This window comes from Fopius arisanus, unplaced genomic scaffold, assembly GCF_000806365.1.
Source record: "Fopius arisanus strain USDA-PBARC FA_bdor unplaced genomic scaffold, ASM80636v1 scaffold00041, whole genome shotgun sequence".
NCBI lineage: Eukaryota > Metazoa > Arthropoda > Insecta > Hymenoptera > Braconidae > Fopius > Fopius arisanus.
The window spans coordinates 703380-729662 of NW_011887780.1; the positions used below are offsets into that span (position 1 = coordinate 703380).

Below are 26283 nucleotides of genomic sequence, written 5' to 3' on the forward strand. Positions count from 1 at the left end.
ATTATTGGTCGAACGAAATTATTAATTGATCGATGATCAAGCAATACTCGATGATAACTTGATTAATTCATCAATTTATTCATTCGATTGATCGCAAGTCGATTGTTGGTCGATTTCGATCGATTGTCAATCGATGGATAATCGATTATTGGTCGAACGAAATTACTAATTGATCGATGATCAATCAATACTCGATGATAACTTGATTCATTCATGAATTTATTCATTCGATTGATCGAAAGTCGATTGTTGGTCGATCTCGATCGATTGTCAATCGATGGATAATCGATTATTGGTCGAACGAAATTATTAATTGATCGATGATCAATCAATACTCGATGATAACTTGATTAATTCATCAATTTATTCATTCGATTGATCGCAAGTCGATTGTTGGTCGATCTCGATCGATTGTCAATCGATGGATAATCGATTATTGGTCGAACGAAATTATTGATTGATCGGTGATCAATTAATACTCGAAGTAAGGAACGATTCGATCCCTCAATCGAGTGATTCGTCAGGGATGGCTTATGGATTATATTGTTTATTTATTATTTGAATTTTCCCGAGTGATTTATTGATATTTTTGGTACAAAATGAACATTTACATTCATTTTGTTTTTTATGTTTATGCAATTTATAATAATCAACTGCCAATTATGGGGTTCAGAGATCGGAATTTATTCACAGATATCGACGCCATTCATCAGTCATCGAGTGTTTTTACCAAAGATTTCATTAGGCTAAGTGTGTACTTTAGATTATTTATTGTAGGATGTAGTAATTTATTGTTATAATTTTAACTTTTGTTAATGCCTTGGTGGTAGTGAGTAATTGTAGAGATGAATAAATAGATGATAAAGATCATTGAACTTCGATACATCATTTTTTTATTTACTTTATTCCATTTATTATTATTAATTTATATATATTATTATTATATTTATATAATTTATATAAATATTAAAAGTATCTCCGGAACTACTTGGCGTCTTTGTTCAAGTTGTAGATGCTGTGGTAGGTAGAGGATTTTTTTTTTTAATAATAAATTCATTAAAATTTTCTAGCAAAAATGTTGAGTATTTATTATTATGTTTTATATATTTATTATGAGAAGTACATAACAGATATATATTTACACAAGAAAAGAATTTTCTGAACTTTTAGTTTTATTTTCTTTGATTTTTCTTCTGGGAGTTGCAATTTTCCAAAATTTGAATTACAATTTTTTTTCGAATTCGTAAACTGGGATGAATACATTTTTTTTTAGACCAGTTTTTCCTCGATATCTCGAAATTGAAGGGAGATAACGATATTTCCATAACAACCTTTTTTATAGCTCTCATATTTTTGTATAATAAATGTCTTTACAAAAAAATCGATATGTCCCTGCAGTTCCGAGATATCGCCGAAAATCTGGTCTGGAAAAAAAGTAATTATCTCAATTTACAATTTGAAATTCAATTTCTATTAGTTCCCGCGGGAATTTATAATTTCAGATACTCCTCGGGCGAAACTCGACCCAAAATCCTCCCTCAGCAGCCATCGCTACAGTGGCCTTGCTCAATCTCAACGGAAGAATCATTTTCTTGCCAGGCCTGATCGAGCACTTCCTCAAGATATGAACCAAAAGTACTTTAGTCTCCAGAAGTGCAAATCTGTTTCCAATGCACATCCTGGGTCCCTGTCCAAAGGTCAGAGAATTACTTGAATTAGCAATTGCCTTTCCATTCTTGATGAACCGTTCAGGATCGAACACCTGGGGATCAGGATAGACCTTAGGATCCTGTAGAAAAGAATACACAGGAATCCACACATTATTTCCAGGTTTCAGGACAACAGGTTTCTTCCCAGGTAGAGCAGGTGGCAATTCAAAGTCCTTATTGCAGACCCTGTCCAGGAAAGCAGCAATGGGATAAAGCCTGAGTGCCTCAGTGATGACAGCCTCCAGGTACACCATATTCACGATGGCCTCATACGGAGGATCTCCGTCGTGTTTCTCAAACACCTCATCGATTTCCCTCTGGAGTTTCTCCTGGACCTCTGGCCTGGCAGCAACCTCGTGGACAACAAAGCACATGAGAACCGACGAGGTGTCAAAGCCCCCGAAGAAGAAGATAAAAGCCTGCGAGGTCATGTCCTCGATCGTCAGCTTGGGTCCCTCCTTACTGCCCCTCGTCTCCATCATCAGCTGTATCATATCCGGTCTAGTAATCCCCAATTTATCCCTCGTCTCGATCGTTTCCTTCACCAGCTTCTTGAAGAAGACATCAACGTCACTAGAGATGAGCCTGATATTCAGTAATCTCGTCAACCTTGGAAAACTCCTGACAGCAAAAAACTTCACCGACCGAAGACCCTCGAAATTCGTTGCTCTCCTGCCCAGAACGTAGAACTCATTATTTCGATTTCTGATTGAATCGATTTTTATTCCAAAAGCACAAGTTGCGATTGTGTCGTTGGTGTACCGGGTGAATGCGTCCTTGGAATTTACCTCCAGGGGTTTATCTCGGGATTCAGTAGCGAAATAATCAGCATATGTTGCAGCGCATTCAGACATGAGTCTGAACATTCCCTTCATCTTGCTGGAGGTGAAGGCGGGACTCAGGAGATTTCTGATTGATCTCCAGCGATCGTCGTGGAGTGAAAATAAATTGTTCCCGAAGAGAGGCTCCTGTTCGGGATCAACGAAGCCCCGGTGATTGACGAAATGATCGAAATACTTGACGGTGATGTTTTTAGCGAGCTCCTGATCACGAATCATCACCACTGGACAACCAAAATCGAAGAACCCCACGTACTTGGCGTTCTCGTTCAATTTGAATGTCCTGTGGATGGTGTCCGTCATTGTTCTCTGGCGAAATATCGTCTGGGCCATGTTCCCCAGGAAGGGAATTGGCTTGATGTAGAGAATTCCATTTTTATCGAAGAAATTATCACCTCCTGTGAAGTAATAGTACAGAAACAGCAACAGAGCTGTCGTACAGAGAATTGTCCAGGGGTCCATTGCACCAGCTGATTGTCACATCCAATGGAGATTGTTATTCACTGGCATCTAATATCGCACTGACTGAGAATCCGTTGATACACGAGGTTTTCATGTTCATGCACTTCAATACAGAGACCACAAGATAAATTTTAATCTTCAAACTGCCGCACTCGTTTGAGGATGTTTATCATTCATGCCAATAATGACTCAGTGCTACACAATTTGTCATCATTCGTGTTTGTGAATTGCTCCTATTAGTATTCATCTGGCGATTGTAATTTGCAATGGTAATTCATTGAAAATCCATTGGATTTTTCCAGTACACGTGGCGCTGAAAATTATTGCAATCTACATCTCCGGAAAAAATAGAAAAATCAATTTTTTAAAACGCATATCAGTTGCTTATCCCATCGATTCTTCTGATTGTGCGCTAGAGTGCATTCAAATAAAAATCATGATTGAACAATCAAAAAATAATTTAATAAATCAATGAAAAATAACATAAAAGAATAATCATTATTTGAATGATGCTGCCATTAATAATAATATTAGAGTAATATTATTATATAATAATAATATAATTTAATACATATTATTTAATTGAGGAATTGAATTAAAGATAATTTTTCTGAGAGATTCTGGCGCAATGGATCGCAACAACAACGCGAAGATGTGGATTGAGATTGTGATGGGAGTCGTTTATCGATGGGTCAACGAATTGCGTGATCGATTGTAACAAACTTAAACGTTTCGAAAATTAATTTTCAACACGGCTGCACGGAAAAATATTAACTGTGGGAATGGAATTTTTTTTTTAAATTTCTTTGTTATTGTAAATTCGTTGGAATTTTCAGGGAAAAATGTTAATTATTCTTTATTATATGCTTTATATATTTATTATGAAAAGTACATAACAGTTACATATTCACCTGACAAGAGAATTTTCTGAACTGTACATTTTATTTTCTCTGATTTTTCCGTAATTGGGGCCCTATGACATAAAGTACATTTCCGCCCCTGATGCCCAATTTGATATTATTCTAGTTTCCGCAGGAATTTATAATTTCAGATGTCCCTTTGGCGAAATTCAATCCAAAATCCACCTTCAGCAGCCATGCCAACAGTGGCCTTGCTCAATCTCAACGGGAGAATCATTTTCTTGCCGGGCCTGATCGAGCACTTCCTCAAGATATGAACCAAAAGTACTTTAATCTCCAAAAGTGCAAATCTGTTTCCAATGCACATTCTGGGTCCCTGTCCAAAGGTCAGAGAATTACTTGAATTAGCAATTGTCTTTCCATTCTTGATGAACCGTTCAGGATCGAACACCTGGGGATCAGGATAGACCTTAGGATCGTGTTGAAAAGAATACATAGGAATCCACACAGTATTTCCAGGTTTCAGGACAACAGGTTTCTGCCCAGGTAGAGCAGGTGGCAATTCAAAGTCCTTATTGCAGACCCTGTCCACGAAAGCAGCATTGGGATGAAGCCTGAGTGCCTCAGTGACGACAGCCTCCAGGTATACCATATTCATGATGGCCTCATACGGAGGATCTCCCTCGTGTTCCTCAAACACCTCATCGATTTCCCTCTGGAGTTTCTCCTGAACCTCTGGCCTGGCAGCCACCTCGTGAACGAGAAAGCACATGATCGTCGAGGAGGTGTCAAAGCCCCCGAAGAAGAAGAGAAAAGCCTGCGAGGTCATGTTTTCGATCGTCAGCTTGGGGCCCTCCTTATTGTCCCTCGTTTCCATCATCAGCTGGATTAGATCCGGTCTAGTAATCCCCAATTTATCCCTCGTCTCGATCGTCTCCTTCACCAGCTTCTTGAAAAAGATCTCGACATCACTGGACATGAACTTGATATTCAGTAATTTCGCCAGCCTCGGAAAACTCCTGACAGCAAAAAACTTCAGCGACTTAAGACCCTCGAAATTCGTTGCTCTCTTACCCATAATGTAGAATTCGTTATTTCGATTTCTTACTGAATCGATTTTTATTCCAAAAACACAAATAGCGATTATGTCGTTAGTGTAACGGGTGAATGCGTCCTTGGAATCTACCTCCAGGGGTTTATCTCGGGATTCGTCAGCGAAATAATCGGCGTAGGAGGCGGCGCATTCAGACATGAGCCTGAACATTCCCTTCATCTTGCTGGAGGTGAAGGCAGGACTCAGGAGATTTCTGATTGATCTCCAGTGATCGTCGTGGAGTGTAAATAAATTGTTCCCGAAGAGGGGCTCCTGTTCGGGATCAACGAAGCCCCGGTGATTAACGAAATGAGCGAAATACTTGACGGTGATGTTTTTAGCGAGCTCCTGATCACGAATCATCACCACTGGACAACCAAAATCGAAGAACCCCACGTACTTGGCGTTCTCGTTCAATTTGAATGTCCTGTGGATGGTGTCCGTCATTGTTCTCTGGCGAAATATCGTCTGGGCCATGTTCCCCAGGAAGGGAAATGGCTTGATGTAGGGAATTCCATTTTTATCGAAGAAATTATCACCTCCTGTGAAGTAGTAGTACAGAAACAGCAACAGAGCTGTTGTCCAGAGGATTGTCCAGGGGTCCATCGCACCGGCTGATTGGCACATCCAATAGAGATTGTTATCCACTGGTATCTAATATCGCACTGACTGGCAATCTGTTGACACATACACGCAATTTTCACGTCCATGTACTCCAATACACAGAGACCATGAGTCTCACCTTCAAGCGGTATCTCTGATGTTTAAATTCGTAGAAATAATGACGAAGTGTTGCACAATTAGGCATCATTCCAGTCTCTCAATCATTTCTATTAGTACTCTACTACTGAAAATTTTCTTGAAATTCTCACATTTCTTTTCCGATACGCATGGCGCAGAAAATTATTTCAATCTACATCTCCGGAAAAAATAGAAAAATCAATTTTTTAAAACGCATATCAGTTGCTTATCGTATCGATTCTTCTGATTGTGCACTAGAGTGCATTCCGTTAAAAATAATCGTTGAGCGATTAAAAAATATAAATAAATAAATTACCAATAGAATGATAATATATTCTATTAATAGAATTCAATCAATAAAATTCAATTGATTAATTAAATCGAATTAAATTGAATTCGCAAATAAAAAATGTGAGGAGACAATCGATTTACCTGAGACAATTAATTTCTGGAGGTAATTTAATTGTTACTTTTTATTTGTTTCAATTGTTTATTTCTGTGGAGAGATTGTGACGCATTTTCTCGTGATAATAATGCGAAGTTGTCGATCTTGATGAGTCGATAAATTGAGTGATCGATATGAAGTACGCGTGGAAAAATCGTCTTATCTTCGTCAATGTGGATTTATCTAATCGATATTGTTGTTGTAGTGGTTAAAAAAGGAACAAATAAATTTCCGATAGGTGATTAAGAAAAAAAACTCATTACGATTCAATGTATCTCCTGATTGCAACTGTAAGCGCAATTTGAAAATTGTTCCCCGGAAAATTGAGAGAAAATTATGTTTCCACATTTTTCGCGTTTTTGTTTCGATAGAAAATCGAAGAAATCGATAGAATTCGTTTTTTTTTATTGTTGATCGGTTTTTCAATGTTTCGACTCATTTTTGAGAGATTTTATTGATGAGAATTAATTAATATTTAATTAATTAATTAAATAAAAATATCTTTTGGAAAATTTGGGAAATTCAGGAAAGGGAAAAGCCCCTGGGAAATTTATTTCAATCGGAAAATCTTGGAGCGATATTCAAAATTATTCCAGATAATCAGGGAATTAGTTACTTAATTAAATATTGTTTAATTCAATTAATTTTTTGATTAATTGGTTTCTTTAATCGGAGATTCAACGGAATTTTTAATGAATTTCTCAGTACGGAGTGTGTAATTATGAATATGATTTTTTTTAACATTATATTTTAATTAAACATTAAAAAGTCAACAATAACAACAAAATCTATATTTTAATCACTCATAATTGCCCCAATCTCCAGATAATTAATTTCAAAACATCTCAAATTGAATTTTCCCGAATAATTTCTCAGGACACAATAAATACATCATTATCATCCATTTTATTTTCATAATAAACAATTAAATATTCAACAACAACAAAAAAATCTGTATTTTAATAATCAATAATTTTCCAAGTCCCCCAAAATTAATTTCACTGAATTTCCACCCGAATTTCCCCAAAATTCCCTGAAATTTCCCTCTAAATACCTGATCATGATTTTTCTTAATTAAAAACTAAAAATTCAATCTGCAAAACTACTCAAAAAAAAATCGCTTTCAATACCAAAAAGTCCCAATAATAACATATAATCTCAATGTTGGGATTCCGATTCTTGGCTCCTCGGTTGAAACTCCACCCAGAAGCCACCCTCAGCCTTCATAATAAAACTGGACTTGCTGATCCTCATGGGGGTAATCATCTTGCTGCCAGGTGTGAGCCTGCACTTCCTCAACAAATACGCGAACAATATCTTAGTCTCCAAAATAGCAAATCGATTTCCAATGCAGGCCCTAGGTCCCTGTCCAAACGTCATAGAATTAACAGCAAACGCCGAGGACTTATCCCCCTTAACAAATCGTTCAGGATCGAATACTTCAGGATTATCAAAATACTCCGGATCCCTATGAATACAATAAATGGGAAGCCAAACGACATCCCCAGGTTTCAATACCAGAGGTTTCTCCCCGGGAAGTGCTGGTGGCAATTCGAATTCAGAATTGCAGAGTCTATCCTGAAAAGGTGCCACAGGATACATCCGGAGTGCCTCATTGATAACAGCATCAAGATAAACCATATTATTGATAGCTTCATACGGAGGATCGCCCTGATGCTCCTCAAACACCTCATCGACCTCCCTCTGGAGCTTCTCCTGGACGTGAGACTTCTCAGCGATTTCCTGGGCTACGAAGCACATGAGCGTCGACGAAGTGTCAAAACCAGCGAAAAAAAATCCATACGCCTGAGACGTCATCTCCAAGACACTCAATTTTTTCCCATCCTTATCATTCCTCGTCTCCATCATGAGTTGTATCAGATCAGGCCTTGACACTCCCTTCTCGTCCCGCATTGCAATCGTCTCCTTAACAAGATTCGTGAAGAAATGACGAACATCATCAGTTGCAAATTTGATATTAAACAATTTGCAAAATCTAGGAACAAATCGCATGAGTGTCAGCCTCACCATTGCCATTCCCTCGAAACTCGTCGATTTCTTACCCAGGATATAGAACTCGTTCTCTCGATTTCTGATTGAATCGATGCTCACCCCAAAGGCAAACGTACCTATCACGTCATTTGTGTACCTGGTGAAGGCGTCCTTGGTGTTGCACTCCAGAGGTTTTAATCGTGACTCCTCGGCGAAGTAATCAGCGTAATTTGATGCACAATCAGCGATTAGTTTGAAGGCTGCTTTCATCTTGCTTGATGTGAAAGCCGGACTTATCAGGTTCCTGATCCTCCTCCAGTGGTCGTCCTTCAGGGAGAATATGAGGTTACCGAAGAGGGGATCTAGGTTGGGATCAATAAATTTCCGGTGATTGACGAAGTGATCGAAGGACTTCACGGTGATGATCTTCCCTAGCTCTCGATCACGGATCATTATTATTGGAGTGTTGAAGTCGTGGACGCCGACGTACTTCGCGTTCCTGTTGAGGTCGTAGATTTTTTGGATCAAGTCGAAGAAGGAAATTCGTCTGGTGAACGTACCTCCCATGTTACCCAGGATAGGAAGTGGCTTGAGGTGGGGGATCCCGTAGTCCTTGAAGTAGTTGTCCTCTTTGAGGATGACGTACAGCAGCACTAGCACCAGAACTCCTCCCAGGATCGTCCACATTTTTAACGCAGTCTTCACTGGTGGCACACAATTTCCAACTGATTGACAGCATTCACTCCAGAATGAATCGTGCACGATCGTTTTCTTTCGTGTAGTGATGCATCGTGACCCTGACAATTCATCTGATAATTCAGAGCTGCTGTGTGTGAGTGCTCGACTATTTTTATATTTGTTTATTCACTTGTGTATTGATGTCGGCATTGAGATCCAGCGCAATTAGAATAATTACTGGACATTGACTTTTTTGTTGATGCAATTGTTTACTGTTTCTGTTATGCATTTTTCTTGGATTTTTTTTCGCTCAATTCGATTTCTTTAGGCGTTTAGGGACTTCGAAATTTATTATTGTTATTTATATTCAAGAATATGACATTTATTATTGTTAATTTATTTATCAATGCTTTTATAATTACTGTAATGATTAGTTATTGTTGCAGTTCGTGGGTGGTCGATTTTTTTATATTTTTATGTACGAGAAATTAAACATTCAGTCAATGTTATTATAATAATTACTGAAAACTCTCTTTTGCGTAATGGAAAATTGTTTACGTTCTATTTTTCACAGTTTTCTTGGAATTTTTTAGCTTCAACGATTTTTTAGGGAATTGGAGCATCAGAAATTGATTATTCTTGTTTATATTATTTAATGTTAAATTCATTTGTTAATGTATTTATCAATATCTCAATGCAACAATAATAATTAGTGGGCACTGGTTTTTTTAATTATCAAACAATTTTGTTCATTTTTTTTTCGCATTTCTGCGCAATAATTTATTGTTAATGCCATATCAGAGAATTTTGCATAAAACATTAACAATTGTAATTAATATTCCAAATAGAATCATGAGAAAATTCTATTGAGAGTGCAACATAATTATAATAATTACTAAAAGCCTTTTTGTAACATAAAATTGTTTAAAAAACGGCGATCGTAGCATAAAACCGTAAAAATAAATTCCAAACATCTGGATAAAATTCCAATTCCCATAAATAATTGAAAGAACAATACAAAAATACCGAGAGGAGTAAAATATCCAGAGATAATTAAACCTGCGTTATCAAAATTCAGAGTACATGTCAATAACTCGTTATCCCAATAAACCCAGTGATAATCGCGTGATTACGATATCTTCCCCCAGAAGCCCCAATCTTATTTAACATTTCATCATTAAAACAAATCCGAGCTTAAATACCATAAATAACGAGATGCCGTAGAATCCATTGAGATACCCCAGTATGAAGTACCAATTTCCAATTATTAAATATAACATCTAGTACAGAGAAGTCAGTCGATCTCGGGGTGTCATCCAGCAAGAGCTCCCAGCAGTTCCATCCAGTTCCAAATTCCCGAAAGACTTCAACTCCCTGATCTCCAAGTGATAGTAGTTGAGAGTGATAACCAGTGATTGATAATTGTTATCAATAATTCAACCTAAATCAATTATCCAATTAATAATCTAGTGATGCTCGTGGAATAAATTTTCTCCTTTCAGAGATATTAACATAAAATGGGTGAGAATACGATTTCTAAATGTTAAAACACTCATGAGTAATTAATGATTGATTATAATTATTAATTACAGAAGTTGTCAGTAATTGAGAGGTTCAATCGATGCATGGATTGAATGATAATCGAGGAAATCGAAATTTCTTGTTTCCGATTTTTGGTCATTGCTCCTTCTGTTATCAGACATGATATCACAGGATTTGAGAAAATCGAAAATCCATTGGACTCTCCATTTTTTATCAGCACCAGATTTTGTTTATTCATCATTTTTTAAGAGATATTAAAATTTTTAATATCAAAAACATGAAATTTCAATCAAATGTTAATGAAGATCTAATAAAAAAACGATTTTTAATAACAAAAATCGTAATATTTGTTAATAACTTTTGATTTCAATGAAAATATCATTAAAAACTATTTCAGCTATTAAAAATATCGAAAAATTATAAATATTCAATGAATTTTCCTTTGACGCTACCATTGTCTTTTTTTTTACGCGAGAAAAAAATTATAAATAAATAATAGATATTGATATTTCTACGGAATTATCTGGTGCATCTGGTGAAATTGGATATTACAATTGTTGAGACTTAGATGATGGCAGGAGATAATGGATTGAAAGAGGATTTGCTAGAGACTATTTATAATCTCCATGCAATCCAAAAATAAATTCAAATCTCCGTGCGATCGAATGATGTGCTATCAGTGGAATAATAGCATCATCTCGCACCCCTTGGGATAATAAATTTCAATGACATCACTGATATCCGTGCGCTTGAGGGTCAGATGGAATCGTCCTCGTGCATGAATTGTCAAATTGAATTTTCCACTAGCTTCCTCATCTGACGATTTATTCATATTCTCAATGATGAGTTATTCCCACTGGTCTTATCGTCATTGATCCACGTTCAATGGGTCATTACGAATTTAAAATTAAAAAACAAAGAAAAAAAACTTATCGTTTATTTTCTATTCTTTTTCAATTTAAATTTTTGTGGAAATCTTGAAATCATCGGCATCTAATGATTAATTCATCTTCTATTACAGTAATCCCTTCGATTTTATCACAATTAATTTCATTTCCTCATTAATTAATAATTAAAAATGCGAAGAAGAAAGAGAATACTAGAAGGTATCGATTATTTTCTCTTCTTTTTCCATTTAAACTTTTATGGAAATCTTGAAATCATCGGCATTTAATGATTAATTCATCTTCTCAATTAGTGTAATTATCTTTTCGGTATTATCATTATTAATTTAGTTCTCTGAGTAATTAGTAATGAAAAATATGAAGAAGAAAGAAAAAACGAAAAATTTTGTTTATTTTCTCTTTTTCAATTTGAATTCCAACATAAATTAAAAAATCATCATCCACTGATTAATTCATCTTCTATTCCAGTAATTCCTATTTCGATCTTCTCACAATTAATTTAATTTCCTGATTAATTAATAATTAAAAATGCGAAGAAGAAAAAAAATCTCAGCAGATGCTGTTTATTTATAGAATCACAACACAAATTAAAAAATCATCAAAATTAAAATTGATAAGAAGAGATAAAGCCTGAGATAAAAGAGACAATTTTATGCATTGAACCACTGACTCATGGGACTAATTAAATTTTTTCGACGAACAGGAAGAGAAATACTCACGTGTCGAGATGTCCTCTGGATTCTGGTGTTTTGTGGATTCGCAATAAATTACATGCTCAGGATAAATCTCAATCTGGCAATCGTGGCGATGGTGATCCCAAGGACCAAAGGACCTGCGATGGCGGAATGCTCTCTCCAAAAAATTCCGGGGAGCAGTCCCTCCAACAAATCTCTCTACACGATGACTTCAACGATTTCTCAAAAATTAACGGTAACAATTTTCATAATAATCCTAAAATTAAACATTCAAATTTATCACTCAATCTTTTCCCAAACATAATTAATCTAACATCAATATAATTAATCATTAGAATTTCAAGACCTGAAGACTCCATTTTTCAATAAAATATATAAATAAATTATTATTATATTAATATTTATATATTTGTTTTTATGAACAACAATATTTCTATATTCCATTTCTATTTGAAATTCCATTTATTGCAATCAATTTCTGCGATTGATTTTTCAATTATCATTTAATAATAATTGAATAACAATTGAATAATTCAATATTTTTTTATAATTATCATTCATTGTCGTAAAAATTTTGTAATTAATTAAAAATTGTCTAGTCAATGAATAATAATCATGAAAAATTATTAAATTATTTTATTATTCAATTATAAATCCAAAGGGAAAAATATCTAGACATAAATTTTTGAGTGGTTTCCAATAAAAAAATCGATTTCAGACTGATAATTTGTTCGATTGGAGTGAATACGATCAGGGTCTAGCCCTCGGTGCTTACTACTGGTTCCACTGGTTGACACAATTGCCTGGGGGTCTATTAGCCCGAAGGTACGGAACAAAAATGGTTTTTGGTGTTGGAAACCTCGCGACCGCTGCTCTAGGTCTTCTCATACCTTTTGCAACTGAGCATCATCTCTACGGATTAGTCGCCATCCGAGCCCTTCAGGGGTTCATTTCGGTGAGCTTCCGTTTTTTATTTATTTTATTTAATTTCATTTGTAAAATTGTAACAATGATAATTGTTCCAGGGGGTCATATGGCCTTCGATGCACGACATGACAGCTAAATGGATTCCACCGATGGAGAGGAGCAAATTCGTCAGCGCTTATTTAGGTGAGACGCTTGTAGTTTATTAGATTTTTTTATTTATTGTTATTGTAGGGAGTTCTGTTGGAGCTGCTGTTACGTATCCCCTTTGTGCGTTTATCATCGACTGGATCAACTGGCGAGCAGCTTTTTATATCACCTCCATCATCGGTATCATCTGGTAAAATTTATCATTTTTAAAAAATATTTTCCATTTATAACAAATTATTTATTCCTTCGCTTTCGATTCCCCACGATTCTTCCTCCATTTCTCTCCCTTTCCTTAGAAAATCGAAGAAAAATCGTCGGAAAATTCCTGATAGAAAAATTCTGTAATAATTATTCCAATAGAATTTTAGGAAAAACGAATTTATCCTCCAGGTACTGTTTCTGGTTTTTCCTGGTGTACGACACCCCCAAGGAGCACCCAAGAATCCACGAGAACGAGTTCAATCACATCGTGGAGAGTCTAGGAGACACAGTGTCCACTTCCCAGAACGTCAAAGTCCCCTGGAAGGAATTGCTCCTGTCAGGGCCAGTTTGGATCACAATAATCGCCCACTGGGGTGGGGTCTGGGGTTTCCTAACTTTCATGACACAAGCCCCATCGTACTTCAACTTCGTCCACGGATGGAACATAAACGCAGTAACTCGATTAATTTTCCTTAGAATTAATTAATAATCATCGATTATCATTCTTACCGATTTTATTTAAAAAAATATTTAATAATTCCAGACTGGACTCTTGTCGGGGCTTCCCCACGTTCTTCGCATGATTTTCTCCTACATTTATTCAATCTTCAGCGATTGGCTCCTGCGAACTCAGAGAATGTCTCATAAAAACGTGAGAAAACTCGCGAATTTCGTGACAACTGGGGGTGGAGCACTCTTCACCCTGGGGTTGAGTTTCAGTGGATGTCAGCCCATTCTTGCCATCATCTTCATGATGGCAGGAACTGCTATCAATGGTGCTGTGTCAGCGGGTACACTCGCTGTATTCGTCGATCTGAGTCCCAATTTTGCGAGTGTCCTGTTGGGATTCTGTGGATTAGTGACGACTGGCGCGGGATTCATATCTCCATTGATTGTGGGAATTCTCACTAATCACAGGGTAATTAACGTCAAGTCTGCAAATTAATTTATATTAATTTAAGCCCTGAAGCTTAAATAAGACTTCAGCTGACGATTTTTATCGAATAATTTCTCTACAAAAGGGTAAACTACGAAAAATGCATTTTTTCATACCGATCTTTTGCCGATAACTCGGAATTGCAGGAAGATAGCGATATTTGCATAGGTACCTTTTTTTTAGTCCTCATTTTTTTCTACAAAAAACGCCTCTACAAAAAATTCGCTATGTACCTTCAATTCCGAGATATCGGTAAAAAACTGGCGTCGAAATCCGCGAACTCGAAATTTTTTCACGATTTTCGAAGTTTTGTAATTATCTTCGAGATTTTGTCATTAATATTTTATCGGTATTTCAGCAAACGATAGAACAATGGCGCCTGGTGTTTATGATAGCAGCAGCAAATCTGGGAATCAGTGCGATTGCTTATCAGTTCTGGGGAACAGCTGATGTACAGCCGTGGAACGAGTGCAAGGAACGGGAAGGGGAATCCCCCGATGAATTGACTGGTCTGAGATCGAAGAAACGAGAAGAATCTGATGAGACTGATAAAGTAGATGTATGATAAAACTAGAAGACGATCGGACAATACGAACACTTGGTCAGTGTTTTTATCGTCTGATCGTCCTCACCTGCTCCTCACGCTTTTAGAAAAATTATTTGACAAACTCTTGAATTTCTAGTAGAAAAGAATCGATCGGCTGACAAAAAACAACGATCGGCTAGAAAAAAAAACTGATTTTTATGTAAATATTAGTGGCTTTTCAGTCTAGTCGAGAATAAATCCATATTTTTCAACAGGTGTGAATAAAGTAAAACTTTTACAACAACAAATTCTCCAATAATCAATAGTCAACAATTAATTGTAAAAATATCTACTTCATGCTTTCCCTTATTAATGTCAAATACGAGAATGCCGTGGTGATGATCTGAAAAAAAAAAGGAGATTTAATTATTTTCTCCGGAATTCTGGAATGTGCAATTTTATCGAATTAATCATTAATCATTCATAATTAATTATTAATCCATTTTATTCGCCTGTAAATGATGAAATGAAAATTCTAAAGCCGTGAAGAGAAAATTATTGCATTTGCATTTTTATTTTCTGAGAAGGATTGAGCGAGATAATTACCGATTTAAGAGTGTCTAGAGTAATTGGGAAGAATCCACATCCTGATAAATAGCAAGGGTACTGCGTCTTCATGAAGACGAGGAGGAAATTCCTGGATAACTCGCGTCCCTTCTTGGAAAAATTCTCGTGGTACCAGCTCGAGCGATAAATTCCAACCGCCACTTCTTCACTCGCGATTTTGATATTGTGACATGTCAAAGTGATGGCGAACAGCTGCAGAAGATTTCCAGTTCCGAATGACGCAAATTTGAAGACGAAAAAAGCATTTGTCGCCTTGATTCATTAATTTTATTAATTACGTCTGGTCGAGTGAATAAATCCTGTGCATTAAAAAACAATCCATTTTTCTTCACTCCAATTTCCCTGAACGCTTTTCTATTCTCTTTTGTTAATAAAAAAATCCCGAAGAACTTCAGAAAATTAAAACCTCTCAAATAAAAAACTTCAATTGAAATTTAAAACTCTGACTTTCTGCATGAAACAATTTATATTTATTTATTTTTATTTAAGAACAGAAAAACAGCAAAATTTTTAATAAATCGTTAATAAAAAAAATCCCGAAGAACTTCAGAAAATTAAAACCTTTCAAATAAAAAACTTCAATTGAAATTTTAAACTCTGACTTTTTGCATGAAACAATTTATGTTTATTTATTTTTATTTAAGACCAGAAAAACTGCAAAATTTTTAATAAAATCGAAAATCGACAGAGAACTGAAGGATTTTGCGAGAGAAATTCAGTAGAATTTTATTTTATAAATAGAATACTGTTTTTTTAATTTAATAAAATTCTCTCACCGTAAGTAATTGATAGCTGACCATGCAGATGACGAAACTGTACACGAGTAATTGAAACAAATTCATGATCTTATAAAGACTCTCGACATCATTCACAAGTTTTATGAGGAACTGGTGCTGCATGACGCATTGTTTGAACTCCATGAGGGCAGAGCCCATGCCATCCCCCGAGATTTTTTCTCGTCGATTCCTATAAATATCCTCAAATCTGTCCTTCAGGATGTCGAACTGACCGACAATAAATATATTCACCAGAACGAGATAATAATCAAAGCAGAAGTACAAAATTGTCACTATATAAATTCCGAACGCCTTAAATAAAATCTCGAAAATACAATTGAATAATTGGAAATTTATTTCTACGATTTACTCACGTCGATGAAGAAAAATAATTCGTAATATGGAGTTTCGTGTCCGGGGAGACCGATTCTTATTTCAAAAGGCAATCGACGATGACTCGCACTTGTAATATTCTCATTCCTCATCACTGAAACCAAATTACAATTAAAAAACAAAACCGCAAAAATATTCTATTTAAAAAAAAACGTATCCCAAAGTTTTCCAGAACAATCATAATTAACAATTAATAATAATGAATAAAAAAAAACGAGTTATCCACTTTATTTCAATTTTCCTATTTTCCACTCTTGTAAATAACAAAATGTAAAAATAAAAATTCATTACACATCAATCAATAATATAATTGTTTATTAACAATATAATATCAATTATTGCATTATTAATTATAAAATTATTATTACAAATGATATTATTAATCTAATAAGTGAATTAATTGAATTAAATCTATTGGATTACTCGGAATAAAGTGAAATTGTTATTGTTAATTGCATAAAAATTAATTGAGTGATTATCATGTTTTTATTATTGATATCTGCAATTGGGGTTTACTCACGGTAAATTGGTTCTAGGATGAAAGTTGCTCCGCAAATATGCCCTATAATTACAAAAGCGAAGAGAAAGACTTTTGCCTGATGTCCACATTTTTCCAGCACTAGTATTCCGTAATCTGTCCAGGAATTCCTCCATAATTTCTCTCGAGTAATTAGTAAAAGTCCCTCGTATGCCGTACGTCTTGTCAAAAATGAAATCAATTTGAAGGTCACGAGAGCAGCAATTACAGTTGAGAATAGAATTGTTAGAATTTCTTGCTGGAAAAGGAATTTTTTGTAGATTGCACTAAAATGTTGATTACATGCAAATTTATTTACTTCAATGCCATAATTAAATCAGATAATCATTATTGATACCGTTATATTCATTTAATTGAGTTATTTGTTGATTTTTTTTGTCATGCATTTTTTTGAAAAGGAATTTATTCATTTCAGAGTTTTCTTTTTAATTTTTAATAAATTAAATTTGCCACGGTCTCGATTTTTCAACTTCAAAATTGCATGAAATTTTTAATAATTGAACAGTTAAAATTCTCAAATGAAATTTTATTCAATTGCTTCTTCTCTTTTTGATATTTTTCAAAATAAAAAAAACATTTGAATTTTGAATTTCAACAATTTCCCGTTCAACTTTAAATAAATCATTAACAAAAATTCGAATTCCTTCCAAAACTTCGAAATTCAACCGCGAGTTTTAATTTCCTGGATACCGCCAATTTTTTGATTTTTCTCTTTCGAAAATCGCGCGAAATTTCCGTTGGAAAAATTATCCAAATAAATCAGAAACTGAAGACGAAATAAATTGAACGAATTTTCCTCCTGTCGGGTTTATCACTTACACTGTCACTCCCTTCGCGAATATTGTACAACAAATTCATCGACATGACGTACATAGCCACAGCGCACATCGTAATAAAAATCGCGAGGGAAATATTTAAAATTCTCCTCTGACTCCTGTTTTCAGCGATTCCGAAGCCAGCGCAGGACAAGAAAAAATAAATCAATGTAACAGGCCATTGCTCTGGTATCTCCACAGTCATGACGAGTGGAATGGAATTTATTCGATTGATTAATTCCGGCGCCTCTTCGTCTGCATGAAGATGATTGACAGTGAAATCAGAAAAATTTCTCGATCTCTAGAACTCTATGCACCAGCTCGCATTAATTATCAATGATCCCAGAGTACTGCACAGCTGACGATGATCCCAGGGTAACATCTGATCACTTTGTTGCCACCCCCATCCCTCCAGCAACTCCTGTATTGAATTTACACTCCACCTCTCCTTTTTTTACAATTATTTTACAATTATCAAGCGAAGTTGCAAAAACTTCTGCAAAACTTCTCTCAGAATATCTTCCATTTTTTGGGAATATCTCGTGATCTAATGAATATAGCGAAATTTTTGTTCATACCTTTTTTGTAGAACTCATTGAGATCTACGGAAAAGGTGATTATGATAATTTCTATATTTCCTCTAGTTTTCGAGATATTCCCGAAAAAAACGATGAGGTAATTGGAATTTCCTTTTTTGGGAATTGATTAATTGAATGAGAAAATGGGGGGGAGGAAATAGAGAATTAGGAAAGTTTTGGGATTTAATTCAATTGCACTTTTTGGTTTATGCAGAGTTTAATTGCATTCGAGTCTTGAATTTATGGGCCATGTACTAGTACAAATTGGAGAAATTAGTGACAAATTCTTCTTCTATCAATTTTTTTGTTTTCTCTTCTCTGTGTAATTTAGAAATCAATTACTCATTACTCCATGCTTTGTCTCATCAAAGTCAGGTATGAAAATGATGTTGTAATAATCTGCCAAAGGAATTAACAAATTATTTGAAAAATAATTCTGTCCAAATTTCACATTCAAAAATGTAAAATTTTCAAATCCTCATCATAAATTAAATTAAATAATCTAAATCAATTAAATTATCTCTCAAATCATTTCGTGTAATGAATAAACTAATTAAATTGATATATCCATAAAAATTTTGCAATATAAACAAATAAATGTATAATTATTTAATAAAAATGAATTTCAAACGAATTTACGAATCTAAATTAAAAAATTCCGATATTTTCATCAGATTAATTACTTGAATCCTTAATTAATCGTCAAAAATTTTACGACAGCTCGTGATTTCTGGAGTGAAACGTGTAAAAAAAATTACTGAGTATGTAATAGCAACTGCAATTATAAATTCAATAGAATACTCACAGATTTTAAAGTATCCATTGTAATAGGAAAGAATCCCCATGCAGTGATATAACAGGGACACTGAGTCCTCACGAATACAATCATAAAACTCGTGGACAACGATCGTCCGATGTCCTGATAATTCTCGTACCATCTCGAAAAATATATCCCATTGGAGAGATCAGAACTGGAGACCATGATGTTATGACAGGATAGGATGAAGGTAAAAAGTTGAACAAGACAACTGCAAACGAAGACTCCATTTTTCACAACAGTCAGTGCACTCCCAGGCTTGAACAAAACCAAATGTTGCAATCAATTGTTAATTATAAAAAATTACGACGTACCATGAGGAGTGGATACGAAACGAGACAGATAATCAAACTGATCATGATCACTTCCACTAGGTTCATGAAGTTGTAAATGCTCTCGATCTCGTCGACGATGAAGATTAAAAATTGATGCTGCATCACGCAATCTTTGAATTCCTTAAAAATATCGTTGATCGGTCCGTTTTGCATATTTTTCTGACTCTCTCTCATTAATTGGACGGATTTTACTGAGTAAATCGTCGCGAATCTTCGCTTGAGGATTTCAAACTGACCTGCGATGAAGATGTTCACTAGAACTAGGTAATAATCGAAGCAGAAGTACAATATTGTTATTATGTAAACTCCAAGTACCTAGAAAAATATTTCGTTATCACTCAATTGTTATCCATTGATTGTTAATTAGTGGTTCATTGGAGGGAGAGTGGGGGACCGTGGAAGGTCTTCAATCGCTGATAACGAGAGATTGGTTGAGTGAAATTTAACGATTTTTATCTTATTTTGAAGATCGTTATTCGAATTTTAAATAGATCAAAAATCATTCGATTACATTCGGCGGTTTTTGAGTTATTGAGTTATTGATCATTGATCTCCTAAAATTCAATTTTTCGAAAAATATACAATAAAAAATACATAAATAAATCTACAACTAATTTCAATCCCAATTCAATCTTATCTTTCATTAAGGGTAGACTTAATGATAATAAATCGTTGATAATAATGATAATTGATATAGAACAATAATAATTGGAGAATTACTCACATCAATTGCGAAAATAATTTCGTAATTGGGTGATTCAAAGAGAGGCACCCCGACAATGACTTCAGTGGGCAGATGACGATCATCAGGAGCACTGCTGTTGGCCTTCATGTTAACTGCAAGATAAATAGGAATAATAACATTAATTAACGTCCAGTGAACAATAATTGGAATTGAGAAATTGCAGTTTAATTTTTAATTTTTTCATAGAGCTGTTTCCTCACGGATTAACGGTTCAAAAATCCATCCAGCCCCAGAGGCATGTCCCAGGATGACGAAGATGAACAGAAAGAGCTTCGCCTGTTGTTCACAATTTTTTAAAACTATTTTTCCATGGTCTGTGAATGATTCCATCCACAATGTCGCATTCGTTATTCGAAGGAGTCGTTCATAAGGCCCTCGTTGACGAATAAATAATATCAGCTTGACGTGGGTGAGGGTCGAGGTCAGAAGAGGAAACGAAGCGACGATTGTGTCCTGTTGAAATAATTCATTAAAACCTTATTTTTAAAGTTAATCGATAAATTAATAGATTTTAATTGATAAATTGAAACAAGTCGATTTCATCAACCCCAAGTTTTCGAGGGATATCTCTGAATTTACCAGAGATATCCGATTTTTGTTGATATCTTTTTTATAGCACTCATCGCACTCTACAAAAAAGGTCTCAAGCAAAATGTGTCTGTCTCCTTTAGATTCCAAGATATTCTTAAAAAATCGACTCATCTTCACCACTACCCCAATTTTTCTAATAAAAATTAATTATTTTAATTGATTCATTCCGAAAATCTCATCGCAGACTCACAGAGATAATTCCACGTTGGTAATTGATATAGAGATTAGTAGCTGAGAAATAAATGGATGCAATACTGAGGAGCAGACATGCACTGAGACAAATATTTAAAAGTCTCCGGTCTTTTTTAGTTTCAGCAATTCCAAAGCCAACGCATGACAAAAAAAAATACGTTACCCTGATGGGCCACTGCCTCCGAAGGTTTGACGTCATGACATGAATACGATAAATTTTATAAATCTATTCTATCAGTGGAGACTCCCCTTCGATGATCCATAACTAGCAGGTGGTAATGATTGACACGTGCGAAGGGGAATTAACGATTTTATTTTAAGTAGAGGTGTTGCTAATGATACCCTCCACTTCATTATTTTTGCAGACTACTTTTTTTCCCTTTCATCTTGCAACTCCAAAGAGAATTTCAAAGGAAGACTCGATTTGTAGTGGATAGTAGCACATCACGATGAACTGTCAGATTGTGTCGACCACTCGGAGGAACTTCACTGCAGAATTTGAGGCCAAAATGTGAAAAATCTAACAGAAATTATAGTTTTTTAAATAGAAAAAAAATGGAATACTCCCAAAGAATTCTCGCCGAAGACTCTGAGGGGATTATTTGTGAAATTATTATAAAACATTCTTTAGAATGATTTTTTAAAATTAAACTAAACTATTTTGAGTCAAGTAAGTAACGAAGTGGTGAATTAGCAGAAGTGTATTTTTTTGATGTCAGTTTTCCGTCAAAATCTCGGAATTGGAGGGACACACCGATTTTTCTATAGAAACATTTTTTATAAAAAAAGATGAGAGCTACAAAAAAGGTGTTTACAAAAAAATCGTTATCCGCGTTCAATTCCGAGATACCGACAGAAAACCGGTTTTGAAATAAAATCGACATATCCTAGTTCACCACTTGACAACAGAATAAATATAAATAAAAAAAAAATTGAATGGAAAGTTTTTCTCTACAAAATGTATAAATACCAGGCAAGTACTTATAATTTGTTTATAAATTGAATCGTAATATTTATATCAGTTTATCTCGATTTGAGTGAATGAAGAACTGTAGAACTGGACTCGATTTCCTTTGCAAATGTGTTTCCGTTTTATTTCTCTGCAATATTTATACATTCTGATTTCGCACTAAGATTTCCATAATTCGTCGCCTAAATATCCTAAATCACTCGTCAATGCTTTGCCTTATCAACGTCAAGTACGAAAAAGAAGTTGTGATAATCTGCAGACAATTACATTATTTAGTCTTAACATATCCTGCAACTCATGTTTAATTGAGCCTTTAATTGAATTAAAATAGCAACGATTATTCCTACCGATGTTCGTACAGAAGAGATAATCCAATATTCACCGATTTTAGGGTGTCCAGGGTGATGGGAAAGAAGCCACAGCCAGTGAGATAGCACGGATACTTGGTCTTCATCAGGACCATCATGAAATCCTTGGACAAAGATCGTCCCACGTGGGTGTGATTCTCCAGGTACCATCCTGAGGAATATATTCCCTGAGAAATATCGGAGCTTGCTATCATGATGTTGTGGCAGGAGAGGGTCATCGCGAACAGTTGGATAAGACAACTAGAGATGAATACTCCATTCTTGACGAGTGTCACTGCACTCCCTGACTTGAATAGAACAGAATAATGTACTCGGACAATTAATTACTCCCATAAATCACGTACCATGAGTAATTGATAGCCAACGATACAGATGATCAAGCTGAACACGAGCACCTGCATCAGGTTCATCAACTTGTGAACGCCCTCCACCTCCTCCACGATGGCAATCAGAAACTGGTGCTGCTTCACGCAATCCTTGAATTCTCGTAGAATATAATCCATTGATTTATATTTTTCAGCATATTTATCATCATTCAGACGAAATTCTGTCACTAGGGAAAACGATCCCACTGTGTATATATCCTCGAATCTCTGTTTAAGAATCCCAAACTGACCGACCACGAAGATGTTCACCAGGACGAGGTAATAATCGAAGCAGAAGTACAAAAGTGTTACCACCCAGCTTCCAAATACCTAGAACAAGAATGTTCACATGAGGAAAATAATTGCCTTGAGAAATTTTATTGAATCTCTGCAAAACTTCTAGTATAAATTCTTCTTCTACGAAAATTTAATTGAAAAACTCACGTGAAGTTTTGTCGCCATTTATTTAGGTAAGATATTTAATATAATATAATATATTATATATACTATATATATAAGAAGAGAATAAATAAATAATGAGAATATAGATTAAATATTCAATTGAATTAAAAATGAAAAACTGGGAAAGATTTTTTAAATTGAAACATGCACTCCTTTTTGTCGATGTGTAATTGAATTTTTAAAATTGTTTCAATTTTTTGTTTAGAGACAATTCCATGCAATAGCCGTTTGCAATAAAAAATAATTGAGTATTAACTCACGTCCAGGGCGAATATTAATTCGAAATAAGGAGAATCGAATGGAGAGATAGGACCGAGAATCGGTTTGACAGGTAAATGACGGTCATCTGGATCACTGCTATTGCCCTTAATATTCACTAAAACAACAATAAAATCAATAATTTATTACGCAGAAAATAATGAATTAAAAAATTATTGATTAAAATTATTCAAAACTCGTAATTATTTTTTTAATTCGTCATGATAAAAGATTTTCCATTTTAATTTATTCTCTTCATCCGATGGATTCGTATTAATATTCATATTAATATTACAGTGTTTGAATTAATTAATTTATTCAATTGTTTCTTAATTAACAAATTTAAGTTTTAAAGTGGAAATACTGTTTTTACCTCGTGTTATTCGTAATTTATTTATTTAATTTATTTCATTTAAACCAAATCATAAAAATAAGAATTGAATAATAAAATTAAATAAACAATAATAATAACAACTAGTTCATTGTGATATATTTTTCATTTCAATTCGGATTAATATTGAATAATACGAATTAATATAAAAATTAATATCCAGATGATTAAATCCATGAACAATTTGTTTCTTTCTTAATTAAAATATCAAAGTTTTAAAAATTAAAAATCAATAATAACAATAAGATTAGACTAATAGATTAATCAAGGAATTAATTGATTAATAAAATTTGTTATTACTTAATGAATAATCGAATAAATTGAGGATATACGATCAGAATATCAGGGGAGAGAGAAAAATGCTATAATTTAATGAAAAAATATAATGAAGAGATTTCCTCACAGACTAACGGTGCGATAACCCATCCAGCCCCCGAGGCATGTCCCAGAATAACAAAAACAAAGAGAACAACAATCGCCTGTCTCTCACACTCATCCAAAACATCTTTTCCATAATCCGTCCACGATTGAATCCACAACGTCTTGTCTGTAACTTCGAGGAGATGTTCATAAGGCTGTCGTTTTATGGCAATCATATACAATTTAGAATTAGCCAGAAAAACAACAAGCACGAGAAAAGCAGCATCTATTTTATCCTAACGAAAGTTTATCTTCATTATCACCTGAATCAGGACAATTTCACCAATTACTCACAGAAAGTTCGCCATCTCCTGTAATTGTCAGGTAAAAATTTGATCCAGCAAACCAACAGGACACCAAACTCAGGGGCAATGAGGTATGCAGTGCGATATTCAACAGTTGTCTTTTGTTTTTTGTATCAGCAACTCCAAAGCCAACGAGGGACAGGAAGAAATACGTTATCTTTATGGGCCATCGTTCCTTCTTCGTTGACGCCATCATGGGAGTGTGAAGTCAATTGATTTTTATTGGATAATACTTGAGGTGCATCGAATTCTTACTCCCTCAATCGTCAGGTGAAGATGATTGACACGTGCACAGAGTTCCTATCAAATATTTACCCAGGGGGTGGTAATAATAGGTTCTCCCTTCCATTCTCTCTTTAATTATTGAACGGCACCCCTCGATGGGAATCCACTGCTGAAGAATTTTATTTTTCCCTCAACGTCTGAAATATCGAATACTAAGCATTTTCTGGTATGTGGTGAAAGAAAAAAAAGGTCTTACATTGTTTTTAAACAAATAATTAACAGATTTTTTCTTTACTCACGTTTTTTTCATTTTTGGGTAAATTATCGGGGGATTGACGTAAAAAATGTGACGTTTTTCCGGTTTGTTATTATTTAATGACTCAAGTTTTGATTAATTTTAGTCAATTAATTGTAGAATTATCTAGTAATTACAATTAATTAGTGGGTGTCACTAATTTACTGTTTTACTGTTCCATGCTTTGTTGTATTAATTATTCTATCTGGAAGACAGTGATTTTGAAAATTATTTATTAAAGTTATTTTGAATTCGGGAGTAATTATTTTGGTTAGTTTGTTGTGAGGGATTTTTTATTTTAGATTGTTCTGTCCATTCGACTGATTCGTCTTAATATTAATTAATTCGAATTGGTATGCACGTTAATATTGCAGTATTTCAAGCCATCAACAATTTGTTTAATTGTTTTTTAGTGAAAAAATTGAAGTTTTACAGTGGAAAATCGGTTTTTATCTCGCGTTCTTATGAATTCATTTAATTAAAAACAAAGTTATAACAATAAAAAATTAATAATAACATTAAATAAATAATGATGATAATGAAGTGATGAAAATTTAATTGAATTGATATTTTAATTGAGGTTTAAGATATTTGCATCGAATTTTTGTAGTGGAAATCCATTCAAATAAACCCGCAATGCAAATTTATTTTCTGCGATATGAATGCTTTTTGTTTTTTTATTTGTTTTACTGAAATTTAATCGACTGGAGAACGAGTGGAAGGGGGAAGACACATCTTGTGGAATATCAAATGAAAAAAATTATTCAATATATTGAAGATATACTACTAATGAAATTTTATTCTTACAATAAGTGCGTTGTCTAATCGGCAGCGTGCTTGGCTGGCACACGGACGGCTAGGGTTCGATCCCGCCAACAGTCATTTTTTTATTTAAAATAATTCCTATTTTTTTTTTTTGTAAATGGCTACTCATTCGAAATATCGTTTAAAAATTGAATACCTCCTCGACGCTCATGTTCCCCTGATAGTTTTTCAAAAATTTCAAATTTTTCACTTTCAGTAAAAATTTCAGTGAATAGCTCCTCGATTGTCATGTTCCCCTGATACTTCTTCAAAAATTTCGAATTTTTCACTTTCAGTGAAAATTTCAGTGAATA

The 26283-nt window shown here is 34.5% G+C and overlaps 7 protein-coding genes across 14 annotated transcripts; 1 reads left to right on the forward strand and 6 right to left on the reverse strand.

Moving 5' to 3' along the window:
* Nucleotides 1-1347: 1347 nt before the first annotated feature.
* Nucleotides 1348-3130, reverse strand: LOC105266776 (cytochrome P450 9e2-like). Its single transcript, XM_011305179.1, has one exon. It carries the CDS (start codon nucleotides 3008-3010, stop codon nucleotides 1499-1501), a length of 1512 nt encoding a protein of 503 aa, XP_011303481.1. The 5' UTR covers nucleotides 3011-3130; the 3' UTR covers nucleotides 1348-1498.
* Nucleotides 3131-3881: 751 nt separating this feature from the next.
* Nucleotides 3882-6508, reverse strand: LOC105266777 (cytochrome P450 9e2-like). Of its 2 annotated transcripts, none has more exons than XM_011305181.1 (2): nucleotides 6137-6508; nucleotides 3882-5640 (listed from the first exon to the last, which is right to left on the reverse strand). In XM_011305181.1, the coding sequence occupies exon 2, from the start codon at nucleotides 5588-5590 to the stop codon at nucleotides 4058-4060; it is 1533 nt and encodes a 510-aa protein (XP_011303483.1). In that variant the 5' UTR covers nucleotides 5591-5640; nucleotides 6137-6508; the 3' UTR covers nucleotides 3882-4057. The 2 variants fall into 2 exon arrangements, with proteins under 2 accessions (XP_011303483.1, XP_011303482.1); XM_011305180.1 differs by lacking the exon at nucleotides 6137-6508 and adding an exon at nucleotides 5706-5999.
* A 687-nt stretch (nucleotides 6509-7195) lies between these two features.
* LOC105266783 (cytochrome P450 9e2-like) lies at nucleotides 7196-8912 on the reverse strand. Its single transcript, XM_011305191.1, has one exon. The coding sequence runs from the start codon at nucleotides 8826-8828 to the stop codon at nucleotides 7308-7310; it is 1521 nt and encodes a 506-aa protein (XP_011303493.1). The 5' UTR covers nucleotides 8829-8912; the 3' UTR covers nucleotides 7196-7307.
* On the forward strand, nucleotides 8893-15175 carry NaPi-T (Na[+]-dependent inorganic phosphate cotransporter). 2 transcript variants are annotated; one of them, XM_011305190.1, is made up of 8 exons: nucleotides 8893-8973; nucleotides 11970-12196; nucleotides 12680-12916; nucleotides 12987-13071; nucleotides 13120-13225; nucleotides 13426-13690; nucleotides 13781-14155; nucleotides 14532-15175. In XM_011305190.1, exons 2-8 carry the CDS (start codon nucleotides 12038-12040, stop codon nucleotides 14736-14738), a joined length of 1434 nt encoding a protein of 477 aa, XP_011303492.1. In that variant the 5' UTR covers nucleotides 8893-8973; nucleotides 11970-12037; the 3' UTR covers nucleotides 14739-15175. The 2 variants fall into 2 exon arrangements, with proteins under 2 accessions (XP_011303492.1, XP_011303491.1); XM_011305189.1 differs by lacking the exon at nucleotides 8893-8973 and adding an exon at nucleotides 10258-10340.
* On the reverse strand, nucleotides 15011-18091 carry LOC105266780 (odorant receptor Or2-like). Of its 2 annotated transcripts, none has more exons than XM_011305187.1 (6): nucleotides 17853-18091; nucleotides 17016-17271; nucleotides 16477-16589; nucleotides 16103-16414; nucleotides 15306-15578; nucleotides 15011-15102 (listed from the first exon to the last, which is right to left on the reverse strand). In XM_011305187.1, exons 1-6 carry the CDS (start codon nucleotides 18051-18053, stop codon nucleotides 15049-15051), a joined length of 1209 nt encoding a protein of 402 aa, XP_011303489.1. In that variant the 5' UTR covers nucleotides 18054-18091; the 3' UTR covers nucleotides 15011-15048. The 2 variants fall into 2 exon arrangements, with proteins under 2 accessions (XP_011303489.1, XP_011303490.1); XM_011305188.1 differs by having other exon boundaries at nucleotides 16103-16330; nucleotides 17853-18089.
* Nucleotides 18092-18094: 3 nt separating this feature from the next.
* LOC105266778 (odorant receptor 83a) lies at nucleotides 18095-21555 on the reverse strand. 5 transcript variants are annotated; one of them, XM_011305182.1, is made up of 6 exons: nucleotides 21270-21555; nucleotides 20524-20776; nucleotides 20303-20415; nucleotides 19558-19893; nucleotides 19232-19501; nucleotides 18095-18269 (listed from the first exon to the last, which is right to left on the reverse strand). In XM_011305182.1, the coding sequence occupies exons 1-6, from the start codon at nucleotides 21303-21305 to the stop codon at nucleotides 18150-18152; spliced, it is 1128 nt and encodes a 375-aa protein (XP_011303484.1). In that variant the 5' UTR covers nucleotides 21306-21555; the 3' UTR covers nucleotides 18095-18149. The 5 variants fall into 5 exon arrangements, with proteins under 5 accessions (XP_011303484.1, XP_011303485.1, XP_011303487.1 ...); XM_011305183.1 differs by lacking the exon at nucleotides 18095-18269 and adding an exon at nucleotides 18553-18825; XM_011305185.1 differs by lacking the exon at nucleotides 18095-18269 and having other exon boundaries at nucleotides 19238-19454; nucleotides 19558-19698; nucleotides 19815-19893.
* Nucleotides 21556-22181: 626 nt separating this feature from the next.
* Nucleotides 22182-24838, reverse strand: LOC105266833 (odorant receptor Or2-like). Its single transcript, XM_011305269.1, has 6 exons — nucleotides 24635-24838; nucleotides 24324-24576; nucleotides 23532-23647; nucleotides 22789-23139; nucleotides 22424-22731; nucleotides 22182-22329 (listed from the first exon to the last, which is right to left on the reverse strand). Exons 1-6 carry the CDS (start codon nucleotides 24836-24838, stop codon nucleotides 22302-22304), a joined length of 1260 nt encoding a protein of 419 aa, XP_011303571.1. The 3' UTR covers nucleotides 22182-22301.
* Nucleotides 24839-26283: the final 1445 nt, after the last annotated feature.